This window comes from Pseudochaenichthys georgianus, unplaced genomic scaffold (genome assembly GCF_902827115.2).
Source record: "Pseudochaenichthys georgianus unplaced genomic scaffold, fPseGeo1.2 scaffold_1029_arrow_ctg1, whole genome shotgun sequence".
NCBI classification, from domain to species: Eukaryota; Metazoa; Chordata; class Actinopteri; order Perciformes; family Channichthyidae; genus Pseudochaenichthys; species Pseudochaenichthys georgianus.
Window position 1 is genome coordinate 2,087 of NW_027262001.1, and position 22,006 is coordinate 24,092.

At 50.6% G+C, this 22,006-nt stretch overlaps 1 protein-coding gene across 6 annotated transcripts; it reads right to left on the reverse strand.

The window, feature by feature from the left end:
* Window positions 1–6,810: 6,810 nt before the first annotated feature.
* On the reverse strand, window positions 6,811–21,559 carry pisd (phosphatidylserine decarboxylase). Of its 6 annotated transcripts, none has more exons than XM_034076780.1 (11): window positions 21,413–21,559; window positions 20,945–20,963; window positions 20,795–20,838; window positions 19,937–19,996; window positions 18,137–18,273; window positions 11,784–11,918; window positions 10,632–10,733; window positions 10,415–10,538; window positions 9,809–9,952; window positions 8,359–8,519; window positions 6,811–7,632 (listed from the first exon to the last, which is right to left on the reverse strand). In XM_034076780.1, the coding sequence occupies exons 4-11, from the start codon at window positions 19,959–19,961 to the stop codon at window positions 7,369–7,371; spliced, it is 1,092 nt and encodes a 363-aa protein (XP_033932671.1). In that variant the 5' UTR covers window positions 19,962–19,996; window positions 20,795–20,838; window positions 20,945–20,963; window positions 21,413–21,559; the 3' UTR covers window positions 6,811–7,368. The 6 variants fall into 6 exon arrangements, with proteins under 6 accessions (XP_033932671.1, XP_033932670.1, XP_033932665.1 ...); XM_034076779.1 differs by having other exon boundaries at window positions 20,945–21,008; XM_034076774.2 differs by lacking the exon at window positions 20,945–20,963 and having other exon boundaries at window positions 21,413–21,478.
* Between the last annotated feature and the right edge of the window lie 447 nt (window positions 21,560–22,006).

Sequence of the window (22,006 nt, forward strand, 5' to 3'; positions counted from 1 at the left end):
TCAGCATCAGTACCCGGATCAGAGTACACTAAGTCCAGTCAGCATCAGTACCCGGATCAGAGTACACTGAGTCCAGTCAGCATCAGTACCCGGATCAGAGTACACTAAGTCCAGTCAGCATCAGTACCCGGATCAGAGTACACTAAGTCCAGTCAGCATCAGTACCCGGATCAGAGTACACTAAGTCCAGTCAGCATCAGTACCCGGATCAGAGTACACTGAGTCCAGTCAGCATCAGAACCCGGATCAGAGTACACTAAGTCCAGTCAGCATCAGTACCCGGATCAGAGTACACTAAGTCCAGTCAGCATCAGTACCCGGATCAGAGTACACTAAGTCCAGTCAGCATCAGTACCCGGATCAGAGTACACTAAGTCCAGTCAGCATCAGTACCCGGATCAGAGTACACTAAGTCCAGTCAGCATCAGTACCCGGATCAGAGTACACTAAGTCCAGTCAGCATCAGTACCCGGATCAGAGTACACTGAGTCCAGTCAGCATCAGTACCCGGATCAGAGTACACTGAGTCCAGTCAGCATCAGAACCCGGATCAGAGTACACTGAGTCCAGTCAGCATCAGGACCCGGATCAGAGTACACTGAGTCCAGTCAGCATCAGTACCCGGATCAGAGTACACTAAGTCCAGTCAGCATCAGTACCCGGATCAGAGTACACTGAGTCCAGTCAGCATCAGTACCCGGATCAGAGTACACTGAGTCCAGTCAGCATCAGTACCCGGATCAGAGTACACTAAGTCCAGTCAGCATCAGTACCCGGATCAGAGTACACTAAGTCCAGTCAGCATCAGTACCCGGATCAGAGTACACTGAGTCCAGTCAGCATCAGTACCCGGATCAGAGTACACTAAGTCCAGTCAGCATCAGAACCCGGATCAGAGTACACTAAGTCCAGTCAGCATCAGTACCCGGATCAGAGTACACTGAGTCCAGTCAGCATCAGTACCCGGATCAGAGTACACTGAGTCCAGTCAGCATCAGTACCCGGATCAGAGTACACTGAGTCCAGTCAGCATCAGTACCCGGATCAGAGTACACTGAGTCCAGTCAGCATCAGTACCCGGATCAGAGTACACTAAGTCCAGTCAGCATCAGTACCCGGATCAGAGTACACTAAGTCCAGTCAGCATCAGTACCCGGATCAGAGTACACTGAGTCCAGTCAGCATCAGTACCCGGATCAGAGTACACTAAGTCCAGTCAGCATCAGTACCCGGATCAGAGTACACTAAGTCCAGTCAGCATCAGTACCCGGATCAGAGTACACTGAGTCCAGTCAGCATCAGTACCCGGATCAGAGTACACTAAGTCCAGTCAGCATCAGAACCCGGATCAGAGTACACTGAGTCCAGTCAGCATCAGTACCCGGATCAGAGTACACTGAGTCCAGTCAGCATCAGTACCCGGATCAGAGTACACTGAGTCCAGTCAGCATCAGTACCCGGATCAGAGTACACTGAGTCCAGTCAGCATCAGTACCCGGATCAGAGTACACTGAGTCCAGTCAGCATCAGTACCCGGATCAGAGTACACTAAGTCCAGTCAGCATCAGTACCCGGATCAGAGTACACTAAGTCCAGTCAGCATCAGTACCCGGATCAGAGTACACTGAGTCCAGTCAGCATCAGTACCCGGATCAGAGTACACTAAGTCCAGTCAGCATCAGAACCCGGATCAGAGTACACTAAGTCCAGTCAGCATCAGTACCCGGATCAGAGTACACTGAGTCCAGTCAGCATCAGTACCCGGATCAGAGTACACTGAGTCCAGTCAGCATCAGTACCCGGATCAGAGTACACTGAGTCCAGTCAGCATCAGTACCCGGATCAGAGTACACTGAGTCCAGTCAGCATCAGTACCCGGATCAGAGTACACTAAGTCCAGTCAGCATCAGTACCCGGATCAGAGTACACTAAGTCCAGTCAGCATCAGTACCCGGATCAGAGTACACTGAGTCCAGTCAGCATCAGTACCCGGATCAGAGTACACTAAGTCCAGTCAGCATCAGTACCCGGATCAGAGTACACTAAGTCCAGTCAGCATCAGTACCCGGATCAGAGTACACTGAGTCCAGTCAGCATCAGTACCCGGATCAGAGTACACTAAGTCCAGTCAGCATCAGAACCCGGATCAGAGTACACTGAGTCCAGTCAGCATCAGTACCCGGATCAGAGTACACTGAGTCCAGTCAGCATCAGTACCCGGATCAGAGTACACTGAGTCCAGTCAGCATCAGTACCCGGATCAGAGTACACTGAGTACAGTCAGCATCAGTACCCGGATCAGAGTACACTGAGTCCAGTCAGCATCAGTACCCGGATCAGAGTACACTAAGTCCAGTCAGCATCAGTACCCGGATCAGAGTACACTAAGTCCAGTCAGCATCAGTACCCGGATCAGAGTACACTGAGTCCAGTCAGCATCAGTACCCGGATCAGAGTACACTAAGTCCAGTCAGCATCAGTACCCGGATCAGAGTACACTAAGTCCAGTCAGCATCAGTACCCGGATCAGAGTACACTGAGTCCAGTCAGCATCAGTACCCGGATCAGAGTACACTAAGTCCAGTCAGCATCAGAACCCGGATCAGAGTACACTAAGTCCAGTCAGCATCAGTACCCGGATCAGAGTACACTGAGTCCAGTCAGCATCAGTACCCGGATCAGAGTACACTGAGTCCAGTCAGCATCAGTACCCGGATCAGAGTACACTGAGTCCAGTCAGCATCAGTACCCGGATCAGAGTACACTGAGTCCAGTCAGCATCAGTACCCGGATCAGAGTACACTAAGTCCAGTCAGCATCAGTACCCGGATCAGAGTACACTAAGTCCAGTCAGCATCAGTACCCGGATCAGAGTACACTGAGTCCAGTCAGCATCAGTACCCGGATCAGAGTACACTAAGTCCAGTCAGCATCAGTACCCGGATCAGAGTACACTAAGTCCAGTCAGCATCAGTACCCGGATCAGAGTACACTAAGTCCAGTCAGCATCAGTACCCGGATCAGAGTACACTGAGTCCAGTCAGCATCAGAACCCGGATCAGAGTACACTAAGTCCAGTCAGCATCAGTACCCGGATCAGAGTACACTAAGTCCAGTCAGCATCAGTACCCGGATCAGAGTACACTAAGTCCAGTCAGCATCAGTACCCGGATCAGAGTACACTAAGTCCAGTCAGCATCAGTACCCGGATCAGAGTACACTAAGTCCAGTCAGCATCAGTACCCGGATCAGAGTACACTAAGTCCAGTCAGCATCAGTACCCGGATCAGAGTACACTAAGTCCAGTCAGCATCAGTACCCGGATCAGAGTACACTGAGTCCAGTCAGCATCAGAACCCGGATCAGAGTACACTAAGTCCAGTCAGCATCAGGACCCGGATCAGAGTACACTGAGTCCAGTCAGCATCAGTACCCGGATCAGAGTACACTAAGTCCAGTCAGCATCAGTACCCGGATCAGAGTACACTAAGTCCAGTCAGCATCAGTACCCGGATCAGAGTACACTGAGTCCAGTCAGCATCAGTACCCGGATCAGAGTACACTGAGTCCAGTCAGCATCAGAACCCGGATCAGAGTACACTGAGTCCAGTCAGCATCAGTACCCGGATCAGAGTACACTAAGTCCAGTCAGCATCAGAACCCGGATCAGAGTACACTGAGTCCAGTCAGCATCAGTACCCGGATCAGAGTACACTAAGTACACTGAGTCCAGTCCGCGGCACATCACTTCATGATGTATCACACGTCTCCTGATCCGAGTCCCTGAGCGTGTCTGGCCGTGCAGCACTCACAGCGCCACAGACTGGAGGAGAAGCATTATGTTAGCAACACGTTGAGTTGAGGAAACTCTGAGTCAGAGGTGATGACCATCAACATCGGCCCCTCTGTTGTCTCCCCGACTCAGACTGCAAGGACTCTGGGTGGGACCCTGGATAACAACCTGTCCTTCACTGCAAACCCGCTGCTGCAGATACACGCTCTCCAGCATCAGGAGGACGCGTCCCCAGCTGACCCAGAGAGCCACGCAGGTTCTGGTCCAGGCTCTCGTCCCCTCACTAGACTCCTGCAGCTCCCTCCTGCTGGTCTGCCTGCATGTGCCATCCGACCTCTCTCACCCAGAATGCAGCGGCTCGTCTGGTCTTCATCCTTCCTGAATGTTCCCCCCCGCTCCTCCGCTCCCTCCACTGGCTTCCGGTAACTGCTAGAATCCACTTCCAGACCCTGGTGCTTGGTACCATGCTGCGAATGGATCTGGCCCTCCCTACATCCAGGACGTGGTTAAACCGTGCACCCAGCACGTGCACTCCGCTCTGCATCAGCCAGACGACTCGCTGCACCCTCGCTGCGAGGGGGACCCGAGCTCCATCAGCAGGAACACGTGGGTTTGCTGTCCTGGCTCCAAGATGGTGGAACGAGCTCCCTGACATCAGGACAGCAGAAAGCTCACACACCTTCCAGACTGAAGCTCGTCTCCTTCGACTCCACCTCGAGGAGAGAACTACTAACTTATATACTAACAAAGGACTGGCTCCTCTAAAGCCAGCTGAGGAGCACTTGAAATGCTTGGCTCTTTGAAACCTGATGCACTTTATGATTCTGTTTTCTTCAAGGTCGAACGAACTTACTGTGAGTCGCTCTGGATAAAAGCCTCAGCTAAAGGTGATGAGAGTCAGACGGTGAGTTAGACGGCCGTGACATCATGCACCTGCTGATGGACGCATTCCAACACTCGCTCTGCTCCAGCTGTGTTCACCTTGCAGCTGCAGCTCTGAGGCTTTGATCCTGATCAAGGGTTTGAGTCGTGTTTAAAGTTTCACTTCTTCATGTGTCTGATATTAGAGTTCACTCTTCATTCAGGAAGTGTGACGCTGCGCTGTCAGTGGCTTCTCCATGTCTGTGATTGGTCGAATGTTGCTAGCCCCGCCCCTTTCATGTGAACGCGCACTCAGCCGGACGGAGACACCCTGGCTCGAGTCACCGAGTTGATAACCAGCGTCGTAGGACCGCTTAGCGAGAGCGCTTTGTTTTGGATTAGGTTAGCCGGCTAACTCCAACAGACCCAGGGTCTGCTGGAGTGGCTTCAGAGGACAGGCCTCTTCCAGGGGAGGGCTGTTGTTGTGATGTGTTTACCTGTCCAGGGGAGGGCTGTTGTTGTGATGTGTTTACCTGTCCAGGGGAGGGCTGTTGTTGTGATGTGTTTACCTGTCCAGGGGAGGGCTGTTGTTGTGATGTGTTTACCTGTCCAGGGGAGGGCTGTTGTTGTGATGTGTTTACCTGTCCAGGGGAGGGTTGTTGTTGTGATGTGTTTACCTGTCCAGGGGAGGGTTGTTGTTGTGATGTGTTTACCTGTCCAGGGGAGGGCTGTTGTTGTGATGTGTTTACCTGTCCAGGGGAGGGCTGTTGTTGTGATGTGTTTACCTGTCCAGGGGAGGGCTGTTGTTGTGATGTGTTTACCTGTCCAGGGGAGGGTTGTTGTTGTGATGTGTTTACCTGTCCAGGGGAGGGCTGTTGTTGTGATGTGTTTACCTGTCCAGGGGAGGGCTGTTGTTGTGATGTGTTTACCTGTCCAGGGGAGGGCTGTTGTTGTGATGTGTTTACCTGTCCAGGGGAGGGCTGTTGTTGTGATGTGTTTACCTGTCCAGGGGAGGGTTGTTGTTGTGATGTGTTTACCTGTCCAGGGGAGGGTTGTTGTTGTGATGTGTTTACCTGTCCAGGGGAGGGCTGTTGTTGTGATGTGTTTACCTGTCCAGGGGAGGGTTGTTGTTGTGATGTGTTTACCTGTCCAGGGGAGGGCTGTTGTTGTGATGTGTTTACCTGTCCAGGGGAGGGCTGTTGTTGTGATGTGTTTACCTGTCCAGGGGAGGATTGTTGTTGTGATGTGTTTACCTGTCTCCAGGTGTGGATCCCGTGCCCTCAGTGCAGGCAGAACACCCCTCGGCCCCGGGGGGGGGCAGCAGGTCTGGACCTGGACCTGGTCTCCTTCCTGGGGGTGAAGCAGCAGGCGGCCCCCCCCCTGCAGGCGGCCCCCCGGCTGGGCTCTCTGAGGGACAGGAAGCCCTGGAAGGAGTTCCCCCCCGAGGACAGCTGGGCTCACGGAGGACTGGCCGAGCCGCGCTTCCATCGCTACGGCAACTGCTGCCCACCGCCCTCCTATTGGCTGTGCTGCTGGTTCTGCTGCCGGGGGCGGGGCTAGGGCCGGCCAATGAGAGAGAGGCTCGGCCGAGTTTTAATAAACAGTTACGGGCCGTCCACACAGCGGCGTGCGTTGAAGCTTCAGCCCTTCTGCCCGTTCACTTTGAATGGGGTGACGTCACGCTTCGCCGAACTGCATTGTGGGAGCGTTGCTACGCGTTGCTCGCTGCAAAAGTTGAGCAATGTTCAACTTCTGAAGCTTCGGCAGAAGCGTCAGCCAATGGAATCATATGCCAGTGCAAGCTCTAGCCAATCAAACCGCATGCTTGTGTGTCTGGGCGGGAGATGCATGTGATTGGTTGTTGGTCGAGTTTCAGACACGCCCACCTGCAAGCTTCAGCGCACGCCGCCGTGTGGACGGCCCGTTAGGATTCGTTTAGAAATAAAGCAACAGATGAGTTCAACGGGTTCAGACGCCTGCAGGCCACCGTCTTTAACCTCTAAAAGATAAGAAGTATTATAAGCGTTTATATTTTCACTCTGATATTTCTTAGACTAACGTAGCAATAGTTCTACTTTGTACTCCTGCAGATCTTCAGTACTGTATTCATAGAACATATCACGTGGTTTGCATTGTGAGTGAAATGAAGACAGAGCTGCTGTGAAAGAAATATTTATTAATAATTACATATTTTACAAAAGTAAAGAAACTGAACGGTTAGCATCTTCTTCTGTTGTTGAGAACAATAAAGTTTTAACATTCAAACTGTGGACGGAGAAACTTGTTATAATGTGACCGTAGGTTTAACAGTTTATAATGGGTTTGATAAATCTGATGTGTGGTTTTAGAGAAGTCTCTGGAAGGACAACATGGAGACAGAACAGAAAAACATAAAAGTAACACTTTTGGCATTTTCCCTTCAGGAGGCACAAGGCATTCTGGGAGTTTGAGTCCGCTTTATGTCCCCAGCAGCGTCTTATTTTGTAGAGAATACATAATGCTTAGAAATAATCTATAAAATCTTTCTTTCATCGTTCAAAATCAGGCCCCTCCCTCTGAGTCTGCAGCTCGGCCAATCAGAGGCCGTCGAGCTGTCCAATCAGAGGCCATTTAACCATCCAATCAGAGGCCATCTAGTCGTCCAATCAGAGACCATCTTGTCATCCAATCAGTGGCCATCTAGTCGTCCAATCAGGGGCCATTGAGTTGTCCAATCAGAGGCTGCCGAGCCCCTCCCCCACCCTGATTCTCTGGCCCGGCTGCAGGTCGAAGCTGAAGTCTTTGGGCGCCTCGAACAGCAGCACGATGGTAGAGCCGAGGTTAAACTCCCCCACAGCCGCCCCCCGCTGCAAGACCACGCCTTCCCCCGAGGCCACGCCCCCTTCATCTGCCGCCTTCAGCACCTGGTCGTCAAGGGCAACATAGCTGCGGTCGTGGAAAGAGCCTTTACTGTAGCGGGGGGCGTTGGTCTGAAGATCCTGAGAACGAGAGGGAGACTGTTAACGAGGGACACTGTTACCGAGGGACACTGTTACCGAGGGACACTGTTACCGAGGGACACTGTTAACGAGGGACACTGTTAACGAGGGAGAGTGTTAACGAGGGACACTGTTACCGAGGGACACTGTTAACGAGGGACACTGTTAACGAGGGAGTGTTAACGAGGGACACTGTTACCGAGGGACACTGTTAACGAGGGACACTGTTACCGAGGGACACTGTTAACGAGGGACACTGTTACCGAGGGACACTGTTAACGAGGGACACTGTTAACGAGGGAGAGTGTTAACGAGGGACACTGTTACCGAGGGACACTGTTAACGAGGGACACTGTTAACGAGGGAGTGTTAACGAGGGACACTGTTACCGAGGGACACTGTTAACGAGGGACACTGTTACCGAGGGACACTGTTAACGAGGGACACTGTTACCGAGGGACACTGTTAACGAGGGAGTGTTAACGAGGGACACTGTTACCGAGGGACACTGTTAACGAGGGACACTGTTACCGAGGGACACTGTTAACGAGGGACACTGTTAACGAGGGAGACTGTTACCGAGGGAGACTGTTACCGAGGGACACTGTTACCGAGGGACACTGTTACCGAGGGACACTGTTACCGAGGGACACTGTTACCGAGGGACACTGTTAACAGGAAGTGAATGCATCCAAATGAATTTCAGAATAAAGCAGGGGTCCTCACCTGGTCGAAGTAGACCCTGATGGAGCCCACGTTGGTGGCCCCCACCGCCGTTAACGAGAAGAAACCGTGCTGCCATTGGCCGCTCAGAGCCACACGCTCGTTAAGACAGAAGAGCTCCTTCACGAGCCGAGCCACGCCCGGGTTCACGGACATCAGAGAGCCTAACGAGACAGACAGGTGGGACAGGTGAGACGGACAGGTGGGACAGGTGAGACAGACAGGTGGGACAGGTGAGACGGACAGGTGGGACAGGTGAGACAGACAGGTGGGACAGGTGAGACGGACAGGTGGGACAGGTGAGACAGACAGGTGGGACAGGTGAGACGGACAGGTGGGACAGGAGAGACAGACAGGTGAGACAGACAGGTGGGACAGGTGAGACAGACAGGTGAGACAGACAGGTGGGACAGACAGGTGAGACAGACAGGTGGGACAGGAGAGACAGACAGGTGGGACAGGTGAGACAGACAGGTGGGACAGGTGAGACAGACAGGTGAGACAGACAGGTGGGACAGACAGGTGAGACAGACAGGTGAGACAGACAGGTGGGACAGACAGGTGAGACAGACAGGTGAGACAGACAGGTGGGACAGACAGGTGAGACAGACAGGTGAGACAGACAGGTGGGACAGGAGAGACAGACAGGTGAGACAGACAGGTGAGACAGACAGGTGAAACAGACAGGTGGGACAGGAGAGACAGGTGGGACAGGTGAGACAGACAGGTGGGACAGGTGAGACAGACAGGTGGGACAGACAGGTAAGACAGGTGGGACAGGAGAAACAGACAGGTGGGACAGGAGAGACAGACAGGTGAGACAGACAGGTGAGACAGACAGGTGGGACAGACAGGTGAGACAGACAGGAGAGACAGACAGGTGGGACAGGTGAGACAGACAGGTGGGACAGGTGAGACAGACAGGTGAGACAGACAGGTGGGACAGACAGGTGAGACAGACAGGTGAAACAGACAGGTGGGACAGGAGAGACAGGTGAGACAGGAGAGACAGACAGGTGGGACAGGTGAAACAGACAGGTAAGACAGGTGGATAGGTGAAACAGACAGGTGGGACAGGAGAGACAGGTGAGACAGACAGGTGGGACAGGTGAAACAGACAGGTGAGACAGACAGGTAAGACAGGTGGGACAGGAGAGAAAGACAGGTGGGACAGGAGAGACAGGTAAGACAGGTGGGACAGGAGAAACAGACAGGTGGGACAGACAGGTGAGACAGACAGGTAAGACAGGTGGGACAGGTGAAACAGACAGGTGGGACAGGAGAGAAAGACAGGTGGGACAGGAGAGACAGACAGGTGAGACAGACAGGTAAGACAGGTGGGACAGGTGAGACAGACAGGTGGGACAGGAGAGACAGGTGAGACAGGAGAGAAAGACAGGTGAGACGGATAGGCGAGACAGGGTCTGAGTTAGGAACAGGAAGTGGTTCTCACCTGGGAAGTGGCGCCTCAGCTCCACCCTCCAGTCTGTAGGTGAGTGGAAGCAGTGATAGTCACCTGGAGCCAGGTAGACCACCACGTGGAACAGGTCGTTCTGAGGAGAGGACAGCAGCAGGTCCTGGAAGGACCGGGACGCGTCTGTGGAGAGACAGGGACCGTTAGGACCAGAACCATCAGGACAAGACCCATTAGGACCTGAACCAGAACCATCAGGATCATCAGGACCAGAACCATCAGAACCAGAACCATCAGGACCAGAACCATCAGGACCAGAACCAGAACTATCAGGACAAGACCCATTAGGACCTGAACCAGAACCATCAGGACCAGAACCATCAGGACCAGAACCAGAACTATCAGGACAAGACCCATTAGGACCTGAACCAGAACCATCAGGACCAGAACCAGAACTATCAGGACAAGACCCATTAGGACCTGAACCAAAACCATCAGGACCAGAATCATCAGAACCAGAACCAACAGGACCAGAACCAGAACCATCAGGACCAGAACCAGAACCATCAGGACCAGAACCAGTACCATTAGGACCAGAACCAGAATCAGGACCACAGGTGAGTAACCAGCTGGGGAACAGCTCACCTTGGCTCCGCCCCCTCTGAGGACCCAGGAAGTGCTCCAGGCTGTAGGTCACTCCCTTCACCTGCTCAACCTGAGAGTTCTGCACTCGACCAAAGTGAAGAATCCTGCCGTCAGCCGGAGAAATCTGAGGAAGAGGAGCAGACAGGAAGTGGTGAGGAAGAGGAGCAGACAGGAAGTGGTGAGGAAGAGGAGGAAGATGAAGATGAGGGAGAGTTACCAGGCAGGAGGAGGCGCAGAGAGGTCTGACTGCAGGTTTGAGTTGTCGTCTGAAGAACTCTCCCAGGTTTCTGTAGTGATGAAGATCCTCCACTGCCGCCTCCTGCCGGAACAAGACAGTTAGGAAGCTAATAATGCTGAAGCTAATGATGCTAAAGCTACGGTACACATGCTGAAGCTAATGATGCTAAAGCTAATGATGCTAAATCTATGGTATACCTGCATGTTGACCCCGAAGGTCCAGATGTACAGAGAGTAGACATGCTAAAGCTAATGATGCTAAAGCTAATGATGCTAAAGCTATGGTACACATGCTAAAGCTAATGATGCTAAAGCTATGGTATACATGCTGAAGCTAATGATGCTAAAGCTATGGTACACATGCTGAAGCTAATGATGCTAAAGCTAATGATGCTAAAGCTATGGTACACATGCTGAAGCTAATGATGCTAAAGCTAATGATGCTAAAGCTATGGTATACCTGCATGTTGACCCCGAAGGTCCAGATGTACAGAGTACACATGCTAAAGCTAATGATGCTAAAGCTATGGTACACATGCTAAAGCTAATGATGCTAAAGCTATGGTATACATGCTGAAGCTAATGATGCTAAAGCTATGGTACACATGCTGAAGCTAATGATGCTAAAGCTAATGATGCTAAAGCTATGGTACACATGCTGAAGCTAATGATGCTAAAGCTAATGATGCTAAAGCTATGGTATACCTGCATGTTGACCCCGAAGGTCCAGATGTACAGAGTACACATGCTAAAGCTAATGATGCTAAAGCTATGGTACACATGCTAAAGCTAATGATGCTAAATCTATGGTATACATGCTGAAGCTAATGATGCTAAAGCTATGGTACACATGCTGAAGCTAATGATGCTAAAGCTAATGATGCTAAAGCTATGGTACACATGCTGAAGCTAATGATGCTAAAGCTAATGATGCTAAAGCTATGGTATACCTGCATGTTGACCCCGAAGGTCCAGATGTATAGAGAGTAGACATGCTAAAGCTAATGATGCTAAAGCTATGGTATACATGCTAAAGCTAATGATGCTAAAGCTATGGTATACATGCTGAAGCTAATGATGCTAAAGCTATGGTATACATGCTAAAGCTAATGATGCTAAAGCTATGGTATACCTGCATGTTGACCCCGAAGGTCCAGATGTACAGAGAGTAGACGGGCTTCCTCAGCCAGGTGGGCAGCTCCACGCCGTTCAGACGGCCCCAAGCTCTGGAGAGGAGGCGGGTCGGGAAGGAGTGGTACAGCGCCACCTGCAGGACAAACAGGGGAGTGACATCATCTGGAGTTTATCTGATGAGGATGATGATGATGTTACTCACATGCAGGACAAACAGGTGGGTATCATCAGACAGATGATGGTGCACATGGAGCTGCTGTGATGCAAGTCAAATGTCAGACTTGATCTGACCATTAAAGTATTATCGTATCATCTGAAGTCATGTTTATCTAGATAGAATCACAAAAGAGGAAGGGACTCATAACTCCTATTTTTCACAGTCAGCGTCCCACTTTGTGTGAAGAAGCAAAGATACCTCAACATGACTCAGCACTTTCTACAGACTGTGATGACTCAGCAGATCTCAGTACCAGGGTAAGACAACAAACCAGAAAACAAAACAGGAGAAGAAGAAAGGAGGATGGTCGTTTCTGCCCCTCTCCTTTCCCTTCGTCCAATCAGAAGCCAAAAGCTCTTACCCGCTTGGCCAGTGGCCGCAGAGCTCTGACTGACAGGAAGTAGCAGAGGAAGGCGATTGGCCGACGGCGCCAAGGGGCGGAGCGAGAAACACGACCACTAAGCACGCTCAGACGGTGCCGGAGAGCCAATCGAGGCATCAGGAGCCTGATCATGGTAATAAAATATAATCATGAGATGGTCATGGGATGGTCATGAGATGGTCATGGGATGGTCATGTGTTGGTCATGTGATGGTCATGAGTTGGTCATGTGATGGTCATGAGTTGGTCATGTGATGGTCATGTGTTGGTCATGAGTTGGTCATGTGATGGTCATGTGATGGTCATGAGTTGGTCATGAGTTGGTCATGTGTTGGTCATGTGTTGGTCATGAGTTGGTCATGAGTTGGTCATGAGTTGGTCATGTGATGGTCATGTGATGGTCATGAGTTGGTCATGTGCAGAGTTGGGTGTAACGCGTTACAAAGTAACATTACTGTAATAATATTACTTTGTCGGTAACGGAGTAGTGTAACGCGCTACTTTTATAATTCAGTAATCACACTACAGTTACTAACATTGCCCCGACACGAGTTACTTCGTTACTTTCTAAAATCAGTCATAATCAAACCTCAACAAACACCTGCAAAGAACACATGCTAGGTGAAGCTAACGCACATAGCTGTTGTTTGTTAATATCACGTAGTCTGTTCTTCTTCTCTGTTTTCCGGTTGTTGCCTGTTTTGAATGACGAATACACACTACCGCCGCCTGCTGGTAAGGAGAGTTATTGCCACTCACGCATGCGCAGTTCGTACGTGCTCGGCTGAAGTCTTTGCGGTGTCTGGTTCCAGTGCAACACATGGCCAACACGCAGGAGAACACGCCGACGCAACAGAGTGAGCAGAGATAGACTGCGCAAAATATACAGATAGCAGGAGACAGAGGACAGCCATGGTCAGATAGCAGGAGACAGAGGACAGCCACGGTCAGATAGCAGGAGACAGAGGACAGCCACGGTCAGATAGCAGGAGACAGAGGACAGCCAAGGTCAGATAGCAGGAGACAGAGGACAGCCATGGTCAGATAGCAGGAGACAGAGGACAGCCACGGTCAGATAGCAGGAGACAGAGGACAGCCACGGTCAGATAGGAGGAGACAGAGGACAGCCACGGTCAGATAGCAGGAGACAGAGGACAGCCACGGTCAGATAGCAGGAGACAGAGGACAGCCACGGTCAGATAGCAGGAGACAGAGGACAGCCACGGTCAGATAGCAGGAGACAGAGGACAGCCACGGTCAGATAGCAGGAGACAGAGGACAGCCACGGTCAGATAGCAGGAGACAGAGGACAGCCACGGTCAGATAGCAGGAGACAGAGGACAGCCACGGTCAGCTAGCAGGAGACAGAGGACAGCCACGGTCAGATAGCAGGAGACAGAGGACAGCCACGGTCAGATAGCAGGAGACAGAGGACAGCCACGGTCAGATAGCAGGAGACAGAGGACAGCCACGGTCAGATAGCAGGAGACAGAGGACAGCCACGGTCAGATAGCAGGAGACAGAGGACAGCCACGGTCAGATAGCAGGAGACAGAGGACAGCCACGGTCAGATAGCAGGAGACAGAGGACAGCCACGGTCAGATAGCAGGAGACAGAGGACAGCCACGGTCAGATAGCAGGAGACAGAGGACAGCCACGGTCAGATAGCAGGAGACAGAGGACAGCCACGGTCAGATAGCAGGAGACAGAGGACAGCCACGGTCAGATAGCAGGAGACAGAGGACAGCCACGGTCAGATAGCAGGAGACAGAGGACAGCCACGGTCAGATAGCAGGAGACAGAGGACAGCCACGGTCAGATAGCAGGAGACAGAGGACAGCCACGGTCAGATAGCAGGAGACAGAGGACAGCCACGGTCAGATAGCAGGAGACAGAGGACAGCCACGGTCAGATAGCAGGAGACAGAGGACAGCCACGGTCAGATAGCAGGAGACAGAGGACAGCCACGGTCAGATAGCAGGAGACAGAGGACAGCCACGGTCAGATAGCAGGAGACAGAGGACAGCCACGGTCAGATAGCAGGAGACAGAGGACAGCCAAGGTCAGATAGCAGGAGACAGAGGACAGCCACGGTCAGATAGCAGGAGACAGAGGAAAGCCACGGTCAGATAGCAGGAGACAGAGGACAGCCACGGTCAGATAGCAGGAGACAGAGGACAGCCACGGTCAGATAGCAGGAGACAGAGAACAGCCACGGTCAGATAGCAGGAGACAGAGGACAGCCACAGTCAGATAGCAGGAGACAGAGGACAGTCACGGTCAGATAGCAGGAGACAGAGGACAGCCACGGTCAGATAGCAGGAGACAGAGGACAGCCACGGTCAGATAGCAGGAGACAGAGGACAGCCACGGTCAGATAGCAGGAGACAGAGGACAGCCACAGTCAGATAGCAGGAGACAGAGGACAGCCACGGTCAGATAGGAAAACATTCAGGATCTGGATCAGTCTGATGCGACAATGGAAACTGAACTAAAGAGAACATTTGAAACTTTAGCAGTCTGCGTGATCTGCCTGCAGGGAGGGGCGGGCCCTGCGAGTAAAGTAACGAGTAAAGTAACGAGTTACTTTATGTAGAGAGTAACGAAGTAGTGTAATATATTACTTTTTTTAGTAACGACCCCATCTCTGGTCATGTGTTAGTCATGAGATGGTCGTGTGATGGTCATGTGATGGTCATGAGTTGGTCATGAGTTGGTCATGGGATGGTCATGAGTTGGTCATGTGATGGTCATGAGTTGGTCATGTGATGGGCATGAGTTGGTCATGAGTTGGTCATGGGATGGTCATGGGATGGGCATGAGTTGGTCATGAGTTGGTCATGGGATGGTCATGGGATGGTCATGAGTTGGTCATGTGATGGTCATGAGTTGGTCATGTGATGGGCATGAGTTGGTCATGGGATGGTCAAGAGTTGGTCATGGGATGGTCAAGAGTTGGTCGTGTGATGTTCGTGTGATGGTCATGAGATGTTCGTGTGATGGTCATGAGTTGGTCATGGGATGGTCATGAGTTGGTCATGGGATGGTCATGAGATGGTCATGGGATGGTCATGAGATGGTCATGTGATGGTCACGAGTTGGTCATGGGATGGTCATGAGTTGGTCATGAGATGGTCACGAGTTGGTCATGGGATGGTCATGAGTTGGTCATGAGATGGTCACGAGTTGGTCATGGGATGGTCATGAGTTGGTCATGAGATGGTCACGAGTTGGTCATGGGATGGTCATGGGATGGTCATGTGATGGTCATGGGATGGTCATGTGATGGTCACGAGTTGGTCATGGGATGGTCATGGGATGGTCATGTGATGGTCATGGGATGGTCATGTGATGGTCATGAGTTGGTCATGTGATGGGCATGAGTTGGTCATGAGTTGGTCATGGGATGGTCATGAGTTGGTCATGTGATGGTCACGAGTTGGTCATGTGATGGTCATGTGATGGTCATGGGATGGTCATGTGATGGTCATGAGTTGGTCATGGGATGGTCATGAGTTGGTCATGTGATGGTCACGAGTTGGTCATGGGATGGTCATGGGATGGTCATGTGATGGTCACGAGTTGGTCATGGGATATTATAAAATAATGTTTGTTGTTGTTGTAATACTGCTGCTGGCCACCGGATGCACGATCCCCTGTTATACTACAATAACTGTTAACTTACATTAACTAAAGGAGAGATGGTAACAAAACTGCTAACATTAATACTTCAAGATCAACAACATCAGCGGGCTTCTGTTTCTGTGAGAAGTATCTTTAAATCATCAGTATTAATTAAGTTATAGTTAGAAATATGACACCTCTGATCCAGTGATTTATGAACTAACTGTTTCCAGGGAGGATAAACAGGTCTGTGTCTGAGCTATGTGGGTTAGCAGGTTAGCACTGGATCAACTGTAAAGAGGCTATCGAGCTAAACTAGGCTAAGGCTAAAATAGCTGACCTGCTAAATACACACACACACACACACACACACACACACACACACACACACACACACACACACACACACACACACACACACACACACACACACACACACACACACACACACACACACACACACACACACACACACACACACACACACACACACACACACACACACACACACACACACACACACACACACACACACACACACACACACACACACACACACACACACACACAGTAATCCCCTGGCAGCTGTGTGTCGGCTCAGTGTGTTGTCTTTAATTACAGCTGGTCGTTTATTATGATAAAAGTGTAATTGATTGCTCTCAGAGTTATGCTAAGCTAACCTCTCATTCATGAATGAATATGATGAATTATTAATCCTGTCCCACCTGAGTCGGGCAGCGTTCCTGGCCCTCGTCCCCCGTCCTGTGTCTCTCTCTCTCTCCCCCCCCCCCCGCCTCACCCTCCGCAGGATGTCCCGCCCGCCCCCTCCGTCCGGACGCCTCGGGGGAGACTTCACCATGAAGCCCAGAGAAACACGCTGACAGGAATATCACCAGAGAAGTAGAACCGCGCTGCACTGGCGTACAGAGAAGAAGATAACCCCGCCCCCCTTAAAGAGACAGCGTCCCTTTAGATATTTAAAGAGACAGCATCGCTTTAGATATTTAAACAGACAGCATCTCTTTAGAATCTAAAGAGACGCTGTCTGTTTAAATATCTAAAGTTTAGATATTTAAACAGACAGCGTCCCTTTAGATACTTAAACAGACAGCGTACCTTTAGATATTTAAAGAGACAGCGTCCCTTTAGATATTTATACAGACAGCATCTCTTTAGATATTTATACAGACAGCGTCCCTTTAGACAGCGTCCCTTTAGATATTTAAAGAGACAGCGTCCCTTTAGATACTTAAACAGACAGCATACCTTTAGATATTTAAACAGACAGCGTACCTTTAGATATTTAAACAGACAGCATCTCTTTAGATATTTATACAGACAGCGTCCCTTTAGACAGCGTCCCTTTAGATATTTAAAGAGACAGCGTCCCTTTAGATATTTAAAGAGACAGCGTCCCTTTAGATATTTAAAGAGACAGCGTCCCTTTAGATATTTAAAGAGACAGCGTCCCTTTAGATATTTAAAGAGACAGCGTCCCTTTAGATATTTAAAGAGACAGCGTCCCTTTAGATATTTAAAGAGACAGCGTCCCTTTAGATATTTAAACAGACAGCGTCCCTTTAGATATTTAAAGAGACAGCGTCCCTTTAGATATTTAAAGAGACAGCGTCCCTTTAGATATTTAAAGAGACAGCGTCCCTTTAGATATTTAAACAGACAGTGTCGCTTTAGATATTTAAAGAGACACATCATCCTCTACCTCACTGAATTAAATTATAAAACATGCAACTTTCATGTTTTCACAAAATATTCTTAATCTTTCTCGTTTTTTTTTATATTAAACTGAAATTAGAAAATAATAATTAAACTAAGAAAACATTTTATGTGTTTTTGACCAATCAGATCATGTCCTCCGTCAGGACCAATCGGGAGGCAAGATTAACGGGCACAGGGGCTGACATCACTCTCAGTGACACAATCAGAGGCTGAGAGCAGAACACATTGCATTTCCTGTACCGTCACAATAAGAGCTCGTCGGTGCAAAGCTTTTATTGTGAAAGTAATGAACTTCCTGCAGCTGATTCACTCAACAGACTGAGACTTCCCATTGGCCCTGCGCTGATATACACATAGTGATGTCATCAGGTCAGTTGTTACTCAGATCCTACCTGAGTGGGCGAGGCTGTACGGGGCGGGGCTCCCTCCTCCGGTTGGCCCCTCCCCTTGTAGTGCTGGTAACCAAGGTAACCCCCCCCTGTCACCAGGAGAAGGGGGAGGGTCCGGGGGCGGGGCAGGAAGCTGCGACCTGCAGAGAGAGACAGCTGATTGATCCTCTGACTTCCTGTCACTCTGATGTCCCTTGTGTGTTGCTGTTAGTGTTGCTGTTGTGTTGCTGTTGTGTTGCTGTTGTGTTGCTGTTAGAGTTGCTGTTAGTGTTGTTGTTAGTGTTGTTGTTGTGTTGCTGTTAGAGTTGCTGTTAGTGTTGTTGTTAGTGTTGTTGTTGTGTTGCTGTTAGAGTTGCTGTTAGTGTTGCTGTTAGTGTTGCTGTTAGTGTTGCTGTTAGTGTCAACAAAGGTTTAGTTCAGAGACTGTTGGGACGCCGCTAACTGTTAGCATGCGGCTTCAACACCACAGAGGCGTTGATTGAGTTTTTGATTATTTTTTTATTTATTTTTTTGTTTTGATTTTGATATACTTTATTAATCCCCGTGGGGAAATTGTTTCTCTGCATTCGACCCATCCTAGTGTTAGGAGCAGTGGGCAGCCATTTTTGAACAGCGCCCGGGGAGCAGTTTAGGGAACGGTGCCTTGCTCAGGGACACCTCGGCAGCACTTGGTCTTGCCGGGACTTGAACTGGTGACCTTCCAATTGCCAAGCCAAGCCCCTATCGACTTCGCCACCACCGCCCAAGCGGTGTTATTAATAGATGTTATTATTAACATTTATTAATATATTATTGAGTTGTTATTAATTGTTTTTAATGAGTTGTTAGCATCCCGTTGCTCAAGGGGTCTGAGCTGTCTCTCTGACGGAGAGCTTCTTTATGTTAGCGTAAAATAACTTTGCTTTGTGCGCTAGCAGCTAGTTAGCTAGCAGCGTCCCGGGCCTGCAGGACTCAGCCCCCCGCTCAGGTAGCCGCTTCAGCTAAGCACTCAGCTAGCCGCTTCAGCTAGCCGCTCAGCTAGCCGCTTCAGCTGAGCGCTCAGCTAGCCGCTTCAGCTGAGCGCTCAGCTAGCCGCTTCAGCTAGCCGCTTCAGCTGAGCGCTCAGCTAGCCGCTTCAGCTGAGCGCTCAGCTAGCCGCTTCAGCTAGCCGCTTCAGCTGAGCGCTCAGCTAGCCGCTTCAGCTAGCCGCTTCAGCTGAGCGCTCAGCTAGCCGCTTCAGCTGAGCGCTCAGCTAGCCGCTTCAGCTGAGCGCTCAGCTAGCCGCTTCAGCTGAGCACTCAGCTAGCCGCTCAGCTAGCCGCTCAGCTAGCCGCTTCAGCTGAGCGCTCAGCTAGCCGCTCAGCTAGCCGCTTCAGCTGAGCGCTCAGCTAGCCGCTCAGCTAGCCGCTTCAGCTGAGCGCTCAGCTAGCCGCTCAGCTAGCCGCTTCAGCTGAGCGCTCAGCTAGCCGCTCAGCTAGCCGCTTCAGCTGAGCCCTCAGCTAGCCGCTCAGCTAGCTGCTTCAGCTGAGCGCTCAGCTAGCCGCTCAGCTAGCTGCTTCAGCTGAGCGCTCAGCTAGCCGCTCAGCTAGCCGCTTCAGCTGAGCGCTCAGCTAGCCGCGTCAGAAACAAAGAGTTATATTTGAGCTGTTCAAGATGCGGGCTAGCTACTAGCATGTTGGACGGCATGTTGGAGTGTAGCATGCTAACGTGCTAACGGCGGCTCCGTGGGACTCCTGCTGGGGAGATGATGTAACCATGGACTACAGGAGGCAGTTATTACAGTATTTCTGATGGTCAGAGATTCAGAATTAAAGCTGTATTTACAGATTTCCAACACACTGCAGACCATCTGAAAGACGCTCCTGCGCGGTCCGCTGGGGACGCCTTGGTTTACACATTAAGGAAGGAAGGACATCCGTTAACCTTTAGCACTGAGGACAGGTGTACACTGAGGACAGGTGTACACTGAGGACAGGTGTACCTTTATCACGTATTACAGGTGTACACTGAGGACAGGTGTACCTTTATCACGTATTACAGGTGTACACTGAGGACAGGTGTACCTTTATCACGTATTACAGGTGTACACTGAGGACAGGTGTACCTTTATCACGTATTACAGGTGTACACTGAGGACAGGTGTACCTTTATCACGTATTACAGGTGTACCTAACAACATGTTTATTATTGTCCTATACAGGTGCTTCCTGTCACCTGGCTAACACTCATTCTACAGCGTTTAAAAATGTCTTTCATCTCATGAGAGGAAGTAGGGAGGAAGTGGTGAGGAAGTAGGGAGGAAGTGAGGAGGAAGTGGAGAGCAAGTGGAGAGGAAGTAGAGAGGAAGTGGTGAGGAAGTAGAGAGGAAGTGGAGAGGACGTGGAGAGGAAGTGGTGAGGAAGTAGAGAGGAAGTAGTGAGGAAGTAGAGAGGAAGTGGAGAAGAAGTAGAGAGGAAGTGGTGAGGACGTGGAGAGGAAGTGGTTAGGACGTGGAGAGGAAGTGGTGAGGACGTGGAGAGGAAGTGGAGAGGAAGTAGAGAGGAAGTGGTGAGGAAGTAGAGAGGAAGTGGAGAAGAAGTAGAGAGGAAGTGGTGAGGACGTGGAGAGGAAGTGGTGAGGACGTGGAGAGGAAGTGGAGAGGAAGTGAGGAGGCGGGACAGGCAGTGAGGAGGTGGGACTCACCTGTGTTCAGCACTCTCTGCTGACTGTAGCTCAGAGAAGAAACTCTATAAATAAATAAAATTGTTGTCAGGATCTTTAAAACATGAATTTATCTCCATAAATATATTTCATTATTTAATAATAATGTTTTTGTCATCAGGTGAGATTCACCTTGTCACGTGATGGACACCTGAAAAACCACACATGGTTAGTGTTACCTGGCGCAGATTACTCTCTGAAGACAAACAAAACCACTCAACATGTTTACTTGAGAGGGACCAGATGTTGTTGTTGTTGTTTATCTTTCTTTCTCAGAGACCACTGATTCTTACAGAAAACTAAAACCATATTATATAGTTTATTGTTGTCGTCAAATAATAAATAAAAAGGTGTTACCTGAGCCGAAGCTTCACCACTCCGGCTCACACACCCAGCACCTGCGTGACGTCACATTAAACACACCTGTCTGACGTCACACACATTGAAACGTTATTTTGAGTCTGACGTCACAGGTAAATGCGTCACTGCGCCCTGACGCTCCGGACGCGTCACTGACTGATGCGACGGGCGGTCGGACAACAAACACATTGAAATGTTTGCAGTAAACAAGGTAAACAAAGTACATAAAGGCATAAAAACCTGGAAGAGACTCCACTGCACGCCCTCCGCAAGACCGCCGCCATGTTGTTTGTGGAAGTGACGTAGACACGTTGTACGTTACCTTGAAGTGGGAGGGGGTTTCCCTGAGTGCAGACTGGCAGGCAGAAACCTGCAGCGCACGCACGCACGCACGCACGCACACACACACACACACACACACACACACACACACACACACACACACACACACACACACACACACACACACACACACACACACACACACACACACACACACACACACACACACACACACACACACACACACATTAACCTGCAGCGGGTTTTTAAAGGAGCTCAGCTCACACACCCTTGCACACACACTAACCCACACACGCACGCACGCACGCGCGCACACACACACACACGCTCCTAACAGGCTTGTTTGAGACGCGTTGCGGCTCGCCTCGAAAGTAGACGAGAATAGCCGATCGCAGCCGGGGGAGGTCTCCCGAGGAGAGAGGAGGGGAACCGAGGAGAGAGGAGGGGAAGCGAGGAGAGAGGAGGGGAAGCAGGCGGTTAGAGGAAGGAGAACTCCTCTCCTCTGAGCGGTCATTTTAAAGAGACGTCCAT